The sequence below is a fragment of the Eleginops maclovinus genome, chromosome 13, assembly GCF_036324505.1.
Source record: "Eleginops maclovinus isolate JMC-PN-2008 ecotype Puerto Natales chromosome 13, JC_Emac_rtc_rv5, whole genome shotgun sequence".
NCBI classification, from domain to species: domain Eukaryota; kingdom Metazoa; phylum Chordata; class Actinopteri; order Perciformes; family Eleginopidae; genus Eleginops; species Eleginops maclovinus.
In genome coordinates, this window is record NC_086361.1 from 19,829,591 (window position 1) to 19,849,040 (window position 19,450).

The 19,450-nt window shown below is 42.1% G+C and overlaps 1 protein-coding gene across 1 annotated transcript; it reads right to left on the reverse strand.

Moving 5' to 3' along the window:
* Positions 1 to 502: 502 nt before the first annotated feature.
* On the reverse strand, positions 503 to 18,274 carry LOC134874927 (SNF-related serine/threonine-protein kinase-like). The gene is made up of 8 exons (XM_063899221.1): positions 18,057 to 18,274; positions 13,852 to 14,199; positions 12,318 to 12,536; positions 11,291 to 11,537; positions 6,313 to 6,454; positions 4,779 to 4,991; positions 4,386 to 4,520; positions 503 to 3,639 (listed from the first exon to the last, which is right to left on the reverse strand). Exons 2-8 carry the CDS (start codon positions 13,972 to 13,974, stop codon positions 2,427 to 2,429), a joined length of 2,292 nt encoding a protein of 763 aa, XP_063755291.1. The 5' UTR covers positions 13,975 to 14,199; positions 18,057 to 18,274; the 3' UTR covers positions 503 to 2,426.
* Positions 18,275 to 19,450: the final 1,176 nt, after the last annotated feature.

Below are 19,450 nucleotides of genomic sequence, written 5' to 3' on the forward strand. Positions count from 1 at the left end.
ACTGCAGCGAGGTGTAATCTCCGAAACATCTGGGCCACTGTTCCACATCAGCCAGCTGGGGGGAAATCCGATCCGACCAGATGAGCTCCAGGGTGGACGCATACACCCACGTGACCCACAGGTTTACACACACACACACACACACACACACACACACACACACAGGGCTAATGCAGGATAAGGTAGTGATGTTGGGTTCAAAAAAGAAAGTGAAAGGACTGCTGAAAATTGTGCAAGAGAAAGGAAGTCGATTGCCTTTACTGAAGGGGCCCTATACTGTAAGTACTTAGATACTTAGCCTATTGTGCTCATTTTGCAGTGTGTGGAAGAGAACACAGGGATTTTAGCCTTTGCAGACCATTAACATGCACAAAAACCTTTGCTTTCGGTTAGTTTAGTAGGATACTTTCACTTAAGTAAGGTTTTGAAAGCAGGAACTGTGAAATAGTACAAGAATATAGTGCATCAACTGTAACAAAACAGAAATCAAGAAGGACTTCACTCACATTTTTCCATTTTAATATATCTCTATCATATACATACAGTACAATATGCTCAAGACAGAATTTATGGCACATCCATTTTTGTTGTACATTTTGCAGTCGCTGGTATTGCTGTGAGGCTACAGTAAAGTGACCATTTGAATCTGTTAGTTCAGTAGATAACGCCGGTGGATCGATGGGTAAGAATAATGTTGCTACAGCAAAAACACATGCACTGTCAAGTTATATATTCCACTAGGGGTGGGTCACACATCCAGTTACACAGACCGATACTTGAAGGGGCGGTGTTGTTTTGTTATAATAAAACCCCTCGTTGTTGTTTTTGTCTTGGAATATGCTACAACAGTGGCTACCGTGATCCTGGAAAGCTACGGGATAGGCAAGGATTGTTCTACCCAGAAGTAATCTGAATTTAAAGAGCTGCCATTACTTATAGAATAATTTCTTTTTAAATTGTATTTTCAAACACATGTCTATCTCCGGGTTCAATGGAAACCTTGCATATCCAGTAGGAGTGATGATTAATGATGTATAAAGGATCTAGTATTCAGGTTTTCTACTGCAATACAACTTCACCGTCAATACTACAGGTACAGAGTACTGCTATTCACATATGTACAAACTCTGACGTGTTAGTGCGCAGAGACTTGACAAGTGAGTGTGCCTTTTCCTTTCGTCCGAGTCTGTGGAGCAAGTACGAGATAGAAAAATAAAACAGTGATAGACTACAAAACACTGTGTGCCACCGTCATTCTTAAGTGCTGCTATCCATTTCTCCCTGTCCTCATTTCAATGAAAACACACTTTCAGTCAGAATTTAAAAAAAAACAGATAAAATGATTGTCTCAAAAAATCATTTAAAAGAGATAATGATTTTTAAAAAACAAAACAGCATTAAGTACAACAAAATACGTCATGTAACATGATACTAAAAGTCATCATCTTTCCCTTTTGTCAGCTTATCAGAGAGTGCTATAGTGTGGATGTTTACATACAGAATATACAAGTGTGTAAGAGCAGGGATGTGAGCACCTCCAGTTTCTATTTCCAGAACTAATGTCTCTTATTTAAACACACCAGCGGGTTCAAATGTCCCTTTAGTGTCCCGTATAATCTCCTGAAAGTGCTTCACATGCTCTGCAAACCTCTGAGTCTCTGAATGTGCAAAGTAGGCATTTCTCCCAGTTATCCACCGTTAGTGTTCAATGATAGTGAACGACATGAGTCAGTAGTGACATGTATGAAAGAAAATGACGAGTTAGTCTGTTTGCCAGCTCAGAGAGTCCTATTGTGGACCCGGAAATGTTCAGAACCGCAAAGTTTGATATTAGAAATGTATGGTACGGGGTCCCCAGCACATAGAAATGACCGGATTCTAACTCGCACCTGTTGGGCAATTTGCACAATTAGCATAAGTTGTGTAAGTTAGCATTTATTAGCATTATAGCTTATGTTGACAATTTGGCCGCTTTTGGAGTGGTTTTGGAGGTTATTGAGGAAGTTGAATCCATTTCTTACATTTTCAGGATCATAAATGGCAGTTTTATCCAGAAACTGGCCATATTCGTACTCTCTGAGCGCCTATTTTTAAGAATTTTGGTCGATTTTAAAGTTTTTCGGGACTCTGGATCATTCGGATTGGAGAGATTGCTTATCTGTTTGAAATAAAATGGTCCACAGTAGTGGTCATTTTTTTTGTGCTCTCTATATCCAATGGTCACAACACGACTCATAGTCAAAATCAGCCCACCAAGAGGACAAATAATGCAACCTATGCTAATTGTGCAAAAGATATGAAAGCTAGCATCCGGCAGTTTCTATGTGCTAGGGACCCATAGTCTACATTTCTAAAATGTTGGGGTACTCAACATTTTCCTGGTCCACAGTGCTGGCAACTAGACTAAGTGTGGAGGTGCAGCAGATCTAGATGACCTGGCAGCAGCTGTGGGGGGTGGGGGTGCACAGCAGACCCTCCTTGGGGCTCCGGTGGATGTTGACGGACAGAGTCTTGTCGCTCAGAGGCATCTGCAGCACGCGGTTCTTCATGTTCCTGTGGTTTTCCCTGGCCAGGTCCAGCTCCCCCAGCCTCATTGTGCCAGAGCGGGGGCCGTCCAGCAGCGGGTCCCCCAGCGCGTCTCCCAGTGTGGGCTGCTGGTGGTACAGGTTCCCCCTGGGTGAGGGGCCGCCCAGGAGCGAGACTTTATCAAGGCTGCCGGTGGAGCCGCCCATGCACATCCTCCACATGGGACGGTCCTGTGTGTCCCCCGCAACAACGCCACCCACGCCTTCGCCGCCTCCCCCTCCTCCCCCCGTCAGGTTGTGGAACTGAGAGCTGAGACACAGGCTCATCAGCTTCAAGCTCTCCACCAGACCGCTGGAGGCTTTGGCCTTGCCTTGACCCGAAACGGATCCAGGACTGGCGCAGTTGGAGGGACTGGACTCCCTGTTCTCCCCACCCTCTCTGCTCTCCTCCCTCTCACCCCCGTCTCTATCTACAGACATGGTATCCGGTTTGTAGTGACTCTCTGTCTCCTCGTCACTCGTCTCTGAGCTGGGGGTGAAAGCGGCCACCGGTGCTCTTAGAGGGACCGTTTTCGGCGATGATATGAGCGTCGTCGGGGACGGTGCTCTCGGGCTCAGATTGAGGCTGAGGCTGGGTTTTGGCGGGCCGAATCCATGCAGCTCCCTCCTCTCCTCCTCCTCTTCCTCCTCCTCTTTATCTTCCTCGTGGATCTGGTTGAGCACCGGAGCGCTCATTCGGGATGTCAGCCGATTACCAGAAGAAGACGAGGAAGCTTTAGCACGAAGAACCACCTGAGCAGGGAGTGAAGACGGTTTGTCGTCTTCTTCCTCGTCCTCCTCCACGCTGAAGAGACTGGGACTGCGGGTTTTGCCGGGGGCCACTGAGGTCAGAGAGACTGGCCTGAGGGGGTTGATGTGGGGCTTCACTGGAGGCCTGGGCCCCCTATCCTGGGTCTGGCTGAGATCCAGCAGGGCTGTTTTTGGCCGGGGTCCTCTGTGGAGGCTTTCAGCACTGCGGGCAGGGGATTGTGGCCCCCCGGGGTGGGAGATAGTTGGACCCCCCAAGCCATCGCTGACATCCTGGTGAACATCCACTCTGGTGGGCCAGGACTGCCTGTGATAGGTTAAAGGCACATAACAAGGTTTAGTAAGTTAAACAAAAACATGTGTTTATATATTTACACTTTATTCGTTATTGAATTTGGACAAAACAGAAGAAAGAAAGCACTCTGGGAGTATTTGGGGAAATATGTGACTTATTGATTATTAATAACATCTTCACTCACTGGCACTAATTGTACATTTGTAATTTAAATATGTGTTATATTTGATCAGGAATATAAATTAAATATATACATTCATTTATTTTGAATGTAAAGAATATAGAAAATGTGGTATATTATTTAATATATCACAATTATTGTTTTTATCAGACATATTATGAGTCCTATTGATAGACATGTTATCATTATTTGTTTACATTTTATAGATTTCTAGATCTTTGTTTCTATAATTACATCTTATCTGATACCTATCTTACAATCCTAAAGAGCTAACCTATTTTATAATAATAAATTATAAGTATAAGAGGGAGCTGAAGGAGCTGAAGGAGCTGTTTCTCCTTTTATAAGATATTGTTGGGTGGTACGTGTCGGGCAATAATGCTGATCTGCAAATTCTCCTCTATTTTCGGTCCGTTCTCTATTCTCTGCTGAATGGAAAAAGCTTCGTCTGTCCATCTGCTGTCAAACTGACAGTACACAAACAGTGCAGAGGCAGCACTCTGTCCATCTGAAGAAATGTGTGTGTGTGTGGGTGTGTGTGTGTGTGTGTGTGTGTGTGTGTGTGTGTGTGTGTTACCTGAACTGGGCCTTGCTGGGGCTGGGAGAGCGTGTCTGGTTATGCTGCTCCTTCTCCTGCCTCTCCCTCAGCATCCTCTCAGCCAGCAGGAAGTAGGTAGCTGTAATGTGGTTGTACTGGTTCGACTCCAGAGCCCTGAGAAGGAGATGGAAAGGGGAAATCAATTTAAATTTCATAAAAACACACACGAGCACACAACATGAACTCGCAGCACATAAAGCCCTGAGTGAAAGGCAGTGACAGGGGGGAGATCTAATCTGACATGGCAACATCTCAGGAGTGACAGCTGCTCGTTAATGGCAATTAAAGCTGTCACAGCGCTCAGTAATCTCTGTGAGCCGTGGAGAATATTTCAGATTACACAGGAGAGAATGATCACTAATGGACACGTACTCGGTAATGGTGTCTCTGTCTGCGATGCCCCCCAGCACCATGCGCTGGATGATGGAGCCGTGCTCCTCCTCCGACAGGCTGCGATGGGACACCAGAGGCGTGGACAGCTTGGTGGCCGGGGAGGGGTCGACTCCTCGAAGCCATTCGTGGGCCCCGATCTCCTCTAGGGTCGCTCGCTTCTTAGGGTCTCTCTGCAGCATACGAGCTATAAGGCTTGAGGAGAAACAGGGGGGGTACGTTAATGGTGGATGTTGGTCAACACTCTGGGTCTAAAACGTACTAAATCTGGCACAGTCACATGTTGGACTTGAGTGCTCATGTTAATAAATTGTCCCTGGTCAAATAAATAAATACAAATTACCATTGTATTAAGGGAAATCAAGTCAATTGTTTGCCATTTGCCCAGTTTTAAAAAAAAGAATATTCATTGAAGGATGTAACAACTGCTAGGGGTGCACAATTAATAGAACTTTCATCAAAAATATGGACTAGTGCAATATGTAGGGTATACATTTAAGAAAAGAGGGCAGCAGTAGAAGATGAAGAAGGTGTTATGGATGATACTTTGTCTATTTTCAAGAACGATGCTATATATAAAAGTTCAGTTATAGTGTTAATGACAATAAAAAATGGTGATGTTGAAATGATGAAAAAGGTTTTAAAGGGGACATTTTATGCTCATTTTCAGGTTTGTTCTTGTATTTTGAGCTTCACAAGTAACTTGTTTCCATGCTTTCATGTTTAAAAAACTCAATGGAAACTGCATGTCATACCACACCTCTCGGCCCTATTTCCTGCCTGCCTCTTCATAATTACCTGTCCAAAGGCTAAACGGCACAAAAAAGAATCTGATAATGGCTTTCAGTGCCTTCTGTCTCCAAGATGAGGGATGATAGCCTTTTTTCAATAATGTAATTTGGGTTTAAATGATCAATAACTCTGCTGGCATGACAAATGCTAAAATGCAGAGACTGGTAGAAGTTCGACCTCGACAGCTGATATCCAAGAGCTATGTTGACAGTGTTTGTTTTTAAAACCCAGATCAGTCCAACCCTAGCCTGGGATAATCCAGGGTTAATCCTGCCAACAAGCTTTCTACCTTTACTGTGGGATTTGGCAGCGCTAACGTCACTGTCTAAACCACTCTCACAAATCAGGAAGATGTGCTTCTTCTTTAGCAATGTATTTCCAGATCAACCAAACACAGGAATTTTGATGTGTGCCAATATTTCAAGTCATGTCCGAAAACATTGTGAGTGTTCTCAAAGCTACAGCCATTCAAAATGTGTTCTATTTTGCCCTTCTCTGCTTTGACGCATCGTTAAACCACAATAAAATAGAGGGCCCGATTTTAAAGGGTGCATTAGATACACTTAACGCAGCGCTGCATCTCTGCTGGAGCCGCTGACTGCAGCAGAGAGTGAAAAGCAGGACAACGAGGAAGAGAAGAGAGGCCTCTCTGTTTCCTCACACATCTATAAACATGAAAAATGCAGCACCTGCAGAGTACTCCGTGCATCTGTGTGGTACTCACTCTCTGCATGCATGGGAGATGTGTGGAGGCACGGTGTATTTGCAGTCCATGATCATGGTGAGCGTCTCGCTGTCATTAGTCTCCTGGAAGGGGGGCTGACCGCACACCAGCATGAACAGGATTACCCCCAGACTCCAGATATCTGCCGGGACACGGAGGGAATAATGTATGATCACACCAAAGATAGTCAAAAAATCACTACAGAGAAACATGCTTAAGAACCTCTGACATACATTTGACCTGGGATTTAACACTGTGTTTAATTTGAGGATTGACTGGTGCACAAAGGAGGGCTTCAGTCTAACTTTATTAAATCATCAAGACCCTGAATCTCCGATTCTTCAGGACATGGTTTGGGTCAGAGACGATGTTGTTGGACAGCCTCAATATGTTGTTGTGGCCCTACAGTCTTTGAGCAGATTTTCAAATGGTGGCGCATTTGTGTTCACAGTTTTACAACTAAATGTGGATTTTAAGTCAGATGGACTCAAACAGAACAAAATAAGGAAGGCAGACCTGAAGCTTGTTGTGCTTACTGACCTAGATATAAGAAAAACAGAAGCTATCTCCCCCAGTTTAAATGAAGCGTGAATTCTATGCGATCAGAGACATTTCCATAAATATGTCGTACCCTAGGACACATCTGTCTAACCACGGGTGAGTCTCTGTGCTGCTGCCGGCGTCCTGCTCACACACGCATACACACGGCTGCATGCACCCCAAAATGAACACACGGTCCCAGGAAAGTGGGTTAACTTGTTCAACCCCTTCATGTAAATGCTTACAATGCAGCAGTTCTCTTGGTCTAATTATCCGTGTTTTAAACCTTTTTCGCTCTGGTGATTTCACTGGCGCTCTGGTCAGCAGGATGGTCCACTGACACACATTCTGCAGTCACTCTGACTCGAGCAGTGACCAAGAGCATGTTGACCGCCTAGGATTTATTTTATAACACTACAATGCTGTAGTTTTCCTGTTAGAATAAGCTCCTCTGTATGATCGTAACAAGAACCTGGTATATGAGCCTGCTCCTTGTAAAGTGCATTTCTAGCCATCAATGTTATTTTTATTTATTTGCTTAAGATTTTTAGATGATGTCCTTGTTGGATTCGCATGGAAATTAAAAAACTGGGTTAAGGATTTGGGCTTTACGTGTGCATCTGGCTGTAATAAAATAGAAGCCTTTATTCTACTTTGTGAATATCGGTTCATTTACAATCTCCTCAAACCACTTTGGGGGAGCACAAAAAGCTGTAAACGTAAAATTGGGGTTGTGTTTCTGGTGAGCTAGTTGCTAATTTTGTTAGTCTGACATGGGCAGGAAGTTTGTGCATGAATTGTTTGAGTTTTTTTACAACCAGCTGAGAGGCTAAGGGGCAGGACAGCTCTAAGCGGTTGACCAATCACAACAGAGTGCAGTGCTACAACTATCTATCTAACCAGTCAGAGCAGACTGGGCTCTGGTTTCAGACAGAGGGTGAAAAGAGATGCTGCAGCACAGGCAGTATGAGAACAATAAAGAGCTTTTTGAACATTAAAGCATGGAGACATGTCACAGTAGAGGCACTACATACTGATATACAGCTGGAAATGAGCAGAATATGGCGTCTTTAAGTGCTACTCTTTGAGTTTATATTATGACGTGCTTATTGCTGTAGCTACATTGCACTCCGCTTTACTAAGATCACTATTTGATCAAACAAACTAACTGTGTGACTTTTCTGTTAAAGATTTCAAACTTTATTCTGCATGGCTGCTAAGGCCACATGTCCGTTCTTCCTCTGAATATTGAAAACACTCCTTCCTGTAAAGCTAAAGACACAACAACAGAACCTTGAATAGACCCTGTGCTCATGTAACCTGCACCAGTTTGATGTATTAAAGACTAAACTAAGCGGGTTTATCCTCCCCGTTGATACGCCTTCACCTCACTGCGGTGTGCCAGGATACGCTTGAGATGTCCATTAGGTGGAGTAACGGTGCAGTTGACTGTAAGCGGGGAGTATTTATTGCTCCGAGGCTTTGAGGCAGCGTCCTGCTGATGGAGGGAGTCCACGCTGCTGCAGCCTCCCAGCACCATCTTACCCCTAGCCGAGGTATCCTAGCAACCGTGACCCTGCTCCATCATTACATGCGTCAGCAGCGGTCCGACGAACTTCCTTCCCTGGAAAACTTTATTTATAAACCAGATGGCTGACACATCTCTGGATAACACCGTCACTGCCCATTAGCATCACTCGAGGAAACGACGCCTTCTGCTTATTGGCGACAGCTGGGAGTGTAAACTCCCATAATACGGCCCCACGATGCATTTGGACACCAGTTGCCTTCCTGCGATAACCAAAAAGCACTTCCTTGGGTTGGGACCCGGTTCACCCCGAGGCTGAGCTAAGCATCCTGTCCTGCTGATCATTATGCAACATCTTCTTCTACAGAATCCTCCCACTGGTGAAGGATTGTTATGCACTGATAAATGCTCTAAATTATGCATATGCTCAGGATATGTACTTTGTAATTGCTATTAGGAAAGTCTTTTTTGTTTTAAAGTGCAGCTTGTGCTTCTTGGAGATTAAGCAAATATCTATATTTAACTTTCCATTAACTGGAGACAAAAAGGAGAGAGCCCACACGTTGCATAACATCAGAAGGAGGCAGGCTTCTTTTCATAGCACTTGTGAATCCATCATCTGCTCCCAGAAGAGACAAACACGGCTGCCTGGTGTTAAACCTGTGATTTCCTACTAATTGTATGCATAAAAATAACATTTCACTTATTTTAGTTTGACTTGTATATCCATATTTTCCCACACCTTGGGAGCTAAGAGGATATTATGTATTATTTTGACATTTAGAGTTATTGAAAAAGTAAACAAAACATTGAAACAAAACTAATAAAGATTGCTGTGTGCAGCCCTGCTGATAATTAAGCGTGTGACAGAAGGATTTTGTGCTGGTTAAAGCGCCTTTTGCAGTTTGGTACCGCTAATTGGCTCCTTCTGTGGGACCGACTGCTGGTGCTAACGTTTAATCCTTTCTATTTTGGATCACTTTTCATCTCAAATTATTTTCCAGCACTTCCTCAAAAGAGCCACAACTCAACGGCTCGGGGACCGGGCTGGGCGAGGACAGCCTCTTTATCTCTGCAACAAACCGAGGCCGGCGGCCACATGGCTCGGCTCCAGCGCAACTCAGCACCCTGCGACTGTCAGCAGGTACTTTGGCAGTGATGTAATCCCAGGCCGGGTCGCCTCAAGGCCCCGAAAGTCAGGACTTCTGGCCTCGGTTCAGCCTGTTCCATTTAAACCTGCACCGCTGATAGCAACGCATAATATTACATCCCGGCTGGGTGGGTAATCCCCGCAATCAAAACATCATCATCTCAGCTGAATGAACAAAAGGGAGTATGAACACAGACACACAGACACACAGACACACACACAGACACACAGACACACACACACACACACACACACACACACACACACACACACACACACACACACACACACACACACACACACACACACACACACACACACACACACACACACACACACACACACACACACCGTGTCCACATCTGATTTATCATCTGGGTCAAGTACTCAGACAAGCTATTACAGAACAGCTGACCGCACATATCCAGCTACTCACATCCAAAAACACCACTGGTGGAAGAAGTACTTAAGTAATAGCAGCAATACTTCATTGGTACAACTAAAAGTACAAAAGTATTGGCACCAACATATACTTCAAGTACAAAAAGTAAAAGTACTAATGTCTACAGATTGGCCCAAAGCAGATTTTAAAATATCACATGTTTGTGTTATAATTACGAATGCATTCACGGGTTCTGCTGGGTAGCTTAACCTATATTAATTCATAATGATTTACTAGTTGATTTATATTCTGTATTATAAATCGTTACCTGCCAAGAAGCTAGTTGTCAGATAAATGTAAAGAAGTAAAACGTTTTTAGAAATCCTAGATGTAGTAAAGTAAAAGATACAGTAGTGCCTCAGGTTGTACTTCAGTAGAGTACTACTAGTCACATTCCAGCAGTGAAAAACACACACTATTATCATAGCATATCTGCTTGGCCACAGACAGAAGAAAACAGCCACTGCGAATCAGAAAAATAGAAAGTGTTTCTGACGCAGTGGCTTCTGGGTAGACAGATGGAGGTAATGCTGATGCACTTTTTCACTCTGCCTCTCCTCTGGTTCCTCTCTCTGTCTTTCTGAAGCTTCTCTCTCACTCCAATCTGCACGCCTCTGTTTCATTTCTTTTCCATTACATTTTGATTGAATATCCAAGCTGTGGCTCAGCGTGGATTGGCACCACTATTGATGGGAGAGACACAGGGCTGGTGGTGAGGCTACTTTAGAGTGCTGAGGAAACCAATTCCACCCTTATCTGATATCAGATTTTATTATTCGCAGAGAAGCCCCGACTGCCGATGAAGGTAAACAACAGACACAAAATAAACTGCAGGTGTAGGATGGACGTTCTGCGGGTTAAATTATCGTCTTATTTCCAAGCTGCATGGCACATGAACACAATCTGAACTTTGAGCAGTTCTCCTCCCTCTATCGGCTGGCTGATAAAGCTGCCATCGTGCCGAGCTGTCTGCCCGGTCCATCCAAAGTGCTGCAGGTTGTACAGTATGGTCAGAGTGTATTCAGAGCTATCAGTAGATTGTACCTGCAGGCCGAGTGAATGTAAAAGTAATCCAGGATATAAAGTAGAGGTCAGTGTGGACCACGTGTTGCTGCTGGGAACACACACCCCGGACTTTGGACAGTTACAGTAAAAGCTGTATAACATTACATGGTGCAATCAACCATGAGGAATCCTGCACGTACATTAGCTTCAAATTAGTTTTTGGCCACGGTTTGGTCACTTCCTGCAGTCCTGATATCAATGGGGAGCTCAATCCACCATGTTGGAGTTCAGCAGGTCAGGTATTTTGACTTACCCACAGCAGGAGCATCATATTCGTCCCCCAGCAGTATTTCAGGCGCAGAATAGGCCAGCGAGCCGCAGGAGGTGTTGAGCGTCTTCCCGGGCTGAAACCGGTTGCTGAAGCCGAAGTCGGTGAGCTTGACGACGCCCTGCTTCTCGAAGAACACCACGTTCTCCGGCTTTAGGTCCCTGTGCACCACGTGCAGCCGGTGACAGTAAGAGATGGCGTGGACAATTTGAGCGAAGTAACACTTGGCCACCTTGGGAGAGGAAAGACATGAATGGTAGTAAACAAAAGTCATATATCTCAGAAACAACAAGACCCTGACTCTTGGGTTATTCAGATTCTCTAATCCATCTTAATTACATGATAAACTTGTGAGATGAATACCAAGAGATCGACACTTTAAGGAGGTATCTAAATATTTCAGGAAGTATGCATACTTGCTTTACTTCTTACAAGAAGGTTGAAACCAGGCGAGCACCAACCCAACAACCACCCCTCTTACTTCAGGTTTTACGCTTCTGTCTTTAGCTCGGTAATGAACAGACAGATCTACCCCGAACAAATAAGCATACTTCCTTTAAAGTCAAAACAAAAACAGGATAGAAATTCTAATTTCACAACAAATCCTCCAGAACATCTGTCAACATCTGACAAATCATGCCAACATTTATTTCAACATATTTGAACAGTGACCCCTTTAATGAAAAGCCACTGTCTGAGAGCCTTTTCCTGCTTAACTTGCACTGATGCAGCTTTCAATGTCACACAGTTGCCTCCTGGTGTCGGGAATTGATCCACAGAATCGGTATGCACAATGCATTGGTGATTTCCTAACTACCTTTGAAGTGTCCTTCACTGCATTCCAACAAAGTAGTCTCAACTTACATTTGAAAAAGAAATACATTTACATTCTGTTCCCTCTGTCATTTTGACTTGATCTCTTTTCTCTTGCTTTACAGTACAGAGTCTCTAAGTAGAGGGCCCTTCTGCAGGTAGGGTTCACCTTCCTCTGCCAGTCCAAAATCCCACTCACCTCCTCCGTGAGGCCTCCTTCGTGCTTCATGATGCAGTCGTACATGTCTCCTCCGTCTCCCAGCTCCAGGATGAGGTAGAGCTTGGTTGCTGTGTCGATGACCTCGTAGAGGCGCACCACGTTGGGGTGCTGCACCATCTTCATGCAGCGCACCTCCTGGAAAAGGTGTCCCCGCGCCACCGGGTCCAGCTTAGTCTTATCTATCACCTTCACTGCCACCTGGAAGATAGGATCATGAGAAAAACTGAAGAGCTGGCAGACATCGGACCCAATCTACAACTATCACAAGCAGCTATTGCATGCTGGACTGATGTGGAGTGCCATTAAATTAATCTTCAAAAGAGAAGAGAGGATTTATGCCAGACTTTGGCTAATAGTTTATTTCAATCTGCAGGTCCTGGGCAGGTACACACACAACAATAGTCTGTTGACCGTTAATATAAACAGACCAAGGTACAGATCCATCAAATATAAAGGGATCAGTACAAGTATAATATTACAGCTCCTTTCAACTCAAACTACAGTCAATAAATGTTGGCAAGACTCGTTGCTCAAAATCCATTTGTGGCACCATGAGAAAAAGATAAAATACTAATAAATTGTGATTATTTTACATGTATATATATATATATTACTTAATCCTACATAATACAGCCCCGGAAAAAATGAAGAGACCACTTCAGCATTATCATTTTCTCTTGCTTTATTATTTGTATGTCTTTGATTTAAATGATGTTTTGTATTATTGTATTCTATAAACTACTGACAATTCTCTGTGTTAAAATTCAACAGACCCTGGAACAGCTGCCATACATGTAGAGATAACGATTTAAGGAAAATGTGGAGTGGTCTCTTAATTGTATTACTTAATCACAATATTTACTCAATATTGACATTGTGGCAATATTGTAGAATTGACCATTGAGAACACAATGATAAAAGTGATAAGCAATCATCAGTAATGTTGGTTTATTGACTCATTTAGAAGAGGACATATCTCACCTGTAATGCATACTTTTAATCCAGGAAAAGACAAAACCTACAATATCTAACAGACAATATCTAGTCTCTATCTTGAAGTCCACAAACTGTTACGTCTTTCTTTGAATTTATCTTTATTTTGCGTCTTTTATATATCTTTTATTGTTTAATGCATCGTTGGAGGTGCCTGAGACTTTTCATTTCCGATTTTCATTGCCCACAGTTTCTGCTGTAGCTATTGTGCACATGACAATAAAGCATTTGAATCTCTGAACGATTATCAAACAGAAAAATTACAAGTATTTGCTGTTAAATAAGGCGGCGAACCTTTGAGAAGAAAACAGTAAGACAATGATGTGTCCGTAAAACATTCACCAAAGTCAAGATCAACACAATGTGTAGGCTTCACTGATCACACTTATGAGACGTTACTCAATCCTCAGAAATGTCACCCTCGTGGTATGTCTGTTTATGAGGGTGAGGCTACCTTTAGCTATTTAACGAGGAGGAAGTTAAATACAAGCATTGCACTTGCATGTGCAGACAAGCCTACCTTTTCCCCTGTGAATACATGTCGGGCCAGTTTGACTACGGCAAAGTGTCCACGGCCCAGCGTCTTATCCAGGTCGTACAGCCCGGCGACCTTCCCATCGTGATGACGTTTGAGCCCCGCCATGGACACTTGTGGGCAGGGAGGGGGTTGCCTTCTGTTGCCTGGTAGTGTGTGGTCAGTCCTCCATCTCTGCCAGAGTAGCTTCGAGTCAGGTGAGGTCTATCGGATGCTCCTCTGCCTAGACTTTCAAAGTATCTTCAGAGCTTTGACAATAAGACGGTCTGCTGGATGGTAGCAGCACAAATTCAGTGATTTGTCCAGCTCAATTCAGTCCAATCTTCTTGGTATCTGAGGGTGATAATGAAACACCACAGAGAAAGAGAATGAATACACCGCCTTTACATTGAAAATATGACACCAATGAACCTGTAAAATGAACTGAGTCACCGCTTTGGAGGAAGTGCTTCTGAACCCTGAGTCATGAACCTTGGCATGTTAGTTTCATGTAATAATTAAATCAGTTGTTATAATGGAATCCAATACTTCCTATAATCCTGTTATGCGGCTCACTATTAAGGATTCCTATTAATTCAAAACGAAACAAAGAGACTACAGCCATGGTTGCAGCTCTTTGAAGCTCTTTAGCGCTCTGAGCTAAAATGCTAATATGCTACCATTCTCACAAAATGACATTGTTAACATGCTAATGGAGGGCAGACCAAATGTTCTGTATCTCAGTTTAATCCGTCTAACATGTATTTATTATCAGCACGATACAAATGCACAGCTGATGGGCTTGTCTTGCTGGTGGTTGATCACAAACCATAAGTCTATACAGAAATCTTTAAATATACTGATGTTTTATTATTCTATATGGCTATTTGAGATGAATCACTCGAAATGTATACAATAAAGTAAATTATAGTGCGTGTACACATCCTATCCCTTACCAGGTGTTAGTTTTGACAAAGCGAAAGACCATAAAAGTAAGGGGTACAATTTGGGCTTCAAATAACCCTTTTAGTCATCTTTGATAAATCAGAAGATATTTTCCATTTTCCATTAGTAGACTGTAAAACGTAAAAAGAACCAAGTTCTTATGGCCAAAATTAAACATTTTTATATGTTTTGTACGACCGAAAATCCAAATATATTCAATTAACAATGATATCAAGCAGAGAAAAGAAGAAAATCGAGTACAAGCCGAGAAACTTAGTGATTTTAGCCTTTGCAAACCATTTACATGCACACAAACCTATATATCATACAGGTATGATACGAATAAAAAGCATTATAGGGCCTCTTTAAATGATAACATTTCCCCAAATCACATTAAAGTTTTTATCAATGACTATTTGAAATCAACTCTAGTTAATACGTGGCATCATCGTTCTATGATTTTGTGCGTATTTAGATTTTTGTAATGTGGCGTCACGTCCAACCCTCTGCTATTGTTCCTCACAAGCCGGGGTTTCCTTGTGTCGCTTCACAACCCTGATTATGAAACAACGCCTCCGGGGCAGCTGTAGCATTCCTCTTCTAGGAGTCTACCTGCGTGCCAAAATCAAGATGTACAAGTGGAGAACATTCCTGGGAGGTGATCCTCGCCTAGGTGTGTCCTTCTCACCTGGATTGACAGAGACAACTGGAATCCAAATAAAGGTTGCCTGGAAACACGCCTACCAGTGTAACCGAGATGATAATTAAAAACGCCTCTAACCCACTAGCAGTTTGTGGTTGCTCAAATGAAAACATTGAAAGCCTAAAAAGCTCTTTTGGGGGTTTTATTTGATCCTCTGTTTGTACCTGTGAGAAAAGAGTGAGTCATTTTCTTTTAATAGGAGGCTGACATCTCCATCTGTCTCTACTCTGAGTCTCCCTCTCTCACACAAACACACACACACGTACACACACACACACACACACACACACACACACACACACACACACACACACACACACACACACACACACACACACACACACACACACACACACACACACACACACACACACACAGTAATCTCAATTCTTCTCAACTCCCCGCCTGACACTGACAATGTGTAAGTGTTGATGTTAGAAAACTGCCATGAAAGGACACACACACACACACACACACACACACACACACACACACACACACACACACACACACACACACACACTGCTCTTTGGTGGGATCAACATAGGTTTAAGTGTGTTGGTGATCTGATGCGTTAGCCTGCGTCAAACCAGGGTTTACTCGTCTAAATCTAGACATCTTAAATCACCTAAACAGTGTGTGTGTGTGTGTGTGTGTGTGTGTGTGTGTGTGTGTGTGTGTGTGTGTGTGTGTGTGTGTGTGTGTGTGTGTAATCACTTGATCGGTTTAAAGCAGGTGATGATGACATTACAAGTTGAGACAATGCAAGTGGCCTTAAAAAACACCAAACCTCTCAGACAAAGTGCAGCACAGCAGTGTACCAGTGTTTGTATCAGTCAGTTGTGTAACTGTACAAGGTGCTGGAGGTGTGTTGATTTACATGGTAGTACACAAACACAAACAAATATGAGGTCAAGGACCTGGTATAAGAGGTGCTCCGCTCTCATAGCTTGAGAGATTCAAGATATGAACGGGAGGTTATCAAGTCTCTGGTTAACTGGAATCAGATTCCGGGTATTGAGATATCAGCGTGTTGAAGATTAGATTTAACTTAATTGTTCAAGTTCTGAGAGTAGCAGTAAAGTGCAGAAAACATTAACATAGGTAGAGAAATAAAAAGTGAGATATGAACATTACATGCAGAAAGGTATAGTACAGTACGGTATATAATAGGGTAGAAATAAGGTCTTTAAATCAGATTTGTACTGTATGGACAGTAGTCTAAATATATATAGCGCAGGTCAGTGAAAAGTGATATACTCAAGTTGGTTGATAAGCAAATTAATTGGACACACTGCAGATGGTGAGCATTTAAAGATTGAATTCTCTACGGGACAAAGATTTGGTTTCCAGAGCTTTCCAACCATTGTGGCTGGCATTCACCATATAATATTACTAGTAGAACCAAAGATTTTATTACATAGGTGCAAAAGTATGCCATAAAACCTTTAAAGATTGGAGAAAAGTCTGAATAAATAACATCTTAAGAAGCAAAAGTGTTCGTTGTTCCTGCTGTCCTATACTCATGAGAATATACATGCAACCACTTGCATACCCAGGCTGGGAACTATTACTAGTCAAATACAAATACACCAGAAAGATATTATAAACATAACTGAGAGGCAGGATATATATTGCGATACCTTAGTATTTTTATTTCAGTGTTCAAGAATGTCCTAAGCATTTACAAAGACAATACCATTATCTTCTCTTGAGAAGTGTGTACTGTTCAAACTCACAGCACAGAACCACGGGAATACTTTAGGTACCTAGTTTGATATAATAGGAACTAACAGTAGAAATATTTGTTGATACAAATGTTTATATATCAAAGTCTTGTTGACTTACATATGCTTATGATACACACTTCTGTTTATTCCATATATTTATATTTCACAGTATTTACTTTTACATTATGCTTTCTCTTATTGAGTTTTTAATATGTATGTTATTACTACAACTTGCTTGCACCATTTATTTATTTTATGTATCCTATGTTGCATTGTATGTTTAATTCCATATATACATTGCAGATACAGTGCCTTCCAAAATAAAACTCACTTTGAATGTTTGAATGCTTTGCTGACCATCTTACCCTGATATGTACCCCTGTATTCATGCATTACTTTTATATGTTTTTATTCTTGCATCATTATGTCTGATGCACTATTTATTTATTATGTTCAGCATTGCATTGTATAATTTAATGCCATGCCTCCGTTAAGTGTCTTTCAAAGTATGTCTTTATAAATAAAACACACTTCTTCTGACCATCCTACAGTGCACTGGTTATCTGTCCCTGCATTGACACTATTGCCCATATGGAATCCGTCCAACCCCACTGTCAACATGCCTGCTGGCTGCATCCACAATAACATGGCAGTGCTGACCACCCTGCGCCAAACAGACAGAAACACACACACACACGCGCGCGCACACAAACAAACACATATGAAATGCAAAAAGAAGCGCCTCAAAATATCCGCATTTAGGAAAACCTGAAAGCTTCCTTGACACATATTACTCCACGGGGCCCTGCACGCGCTACAGCAGATCTACTCACCACACAGGGATATAATGGTAATGATGGTGCGTCCTCTCCGGTAACACTGCGGGACGGTGCGGGGGCTCCGTGCGGTGAACAGGGCTCAAATCCTCCGGTAAACACTCGGTACCAACTGAGAGTAAAACGGTTATTCCATATTCCCTGTGTAAGTGTGTGACACTGTCAACTCAACCTCCCTCTTTCTCTCCCCCCTTTCTCTCGAGCTTTCAGTTGCGTCAAAGTCACAGGTAAGCAGGGCAGTACCGGAAGCGTTGCTTTCAAAATAAAAGGGGAATTGGTTCTTCTTTCTGTTCATAAGTCAACTTTACTGTCAATTCCTCTCTGTGTGTGTGTGTGTGTGTGTGTGTGTGTGTGTGTGTGTGTGTGTGTGTGTGTGTGTGTGTGTGTGTGTGTGTGTGTGTGTGTGTGTGTGTGTGTGAAACAGACAGGGAGATAGAAATGCTGTTTCTCACCATCCCAAAGAAAAATCAAATCAACCTTTGTTTATATAGCACTTTTCATACACAAAGATAATACAATAATAACAATAATAATAATAATAATAATAATAGAATTGAATGAAATAAGAATAAAATTACAATAAAACAAGTATTTAAAAAAAGGTTAAAATAATATACATACAGTACACATACACACCTGTACACCCACTAATATATATTTATATACACATAGTACATAGACACATACTTACATATACACACAGGTATAAATAAAAAGAAGTCACAACAGTAAATATATAAAACATAACAGTTCCAGGTGAGTCTTGTTGAGTTCCAGTCGAATGATAAAGTTGTGAAGCCTATTGTGTCATTCATTTGCGTGAATATTTGAACTTAACCATACATAAATGTGAGGATTCGTCAATCAACACTGAACACATATTACATACATACTTTTGACTTGTGAAATTATCCATAACATATATTTAACATAGTATTTTCCCAATAGGCTATAACACGTTAGGAGACATTTTGTGGAAAAATTCACAATTCAGTGCAATACATCATATTTATTTGGATAAATGTATATACACCTTCAGAGAGTTAGTTATCAAACATCTTTAACTAGAGCCACAAAGTACAATTATCATTCTATAGAAAAAACGATTCAAGTTTCTTTCCACAAATTGTTAAAACCCAAATATTGAACATGTGCTGCATACATGTTCTCAAAGTTCATGGTGATGGCTTGGTTTAGTAATCTCAGTCCAAACCCCAAAATATATTCAGCTTAATAAGAAAGGAAAACAGAGAAAATCTAAATATGATATTGCAGTAAAACTATTTTATGCAAATGTTTCACGAAAAACTTCTTTAACACGTAATTAAACATTGTTTTCAACATATTTTCTGCCACATCATACAGGAAGAGAAAAGACCAATAACTTTATT

Bases quoted from the DNA above. Each gene is read 5' to 3' on its own strand.
- LOC134874927 (XM_063899221.1), bottom strand. From the start codon at position 13,974: ATGGCGGGGCTCAAACGTCATCACGATGGGAAGGTCGCCGGGCTGTAC. The intron at 11,538-12,317 runs GTGAGTGGGATT...TCCTCTCCCAAG, and splicing joins AAGGAGGCCTCACGGAGGAG to GTGGCCAAGTGTTACTTCGC. The intron at 4,992-6,312 runs GTGAGTACCACA...TTTCTCCTCAAG, and splicing joins ATCTCCCATGCATGCAGAGA to CCTTATAGCTCGTATGCTGC.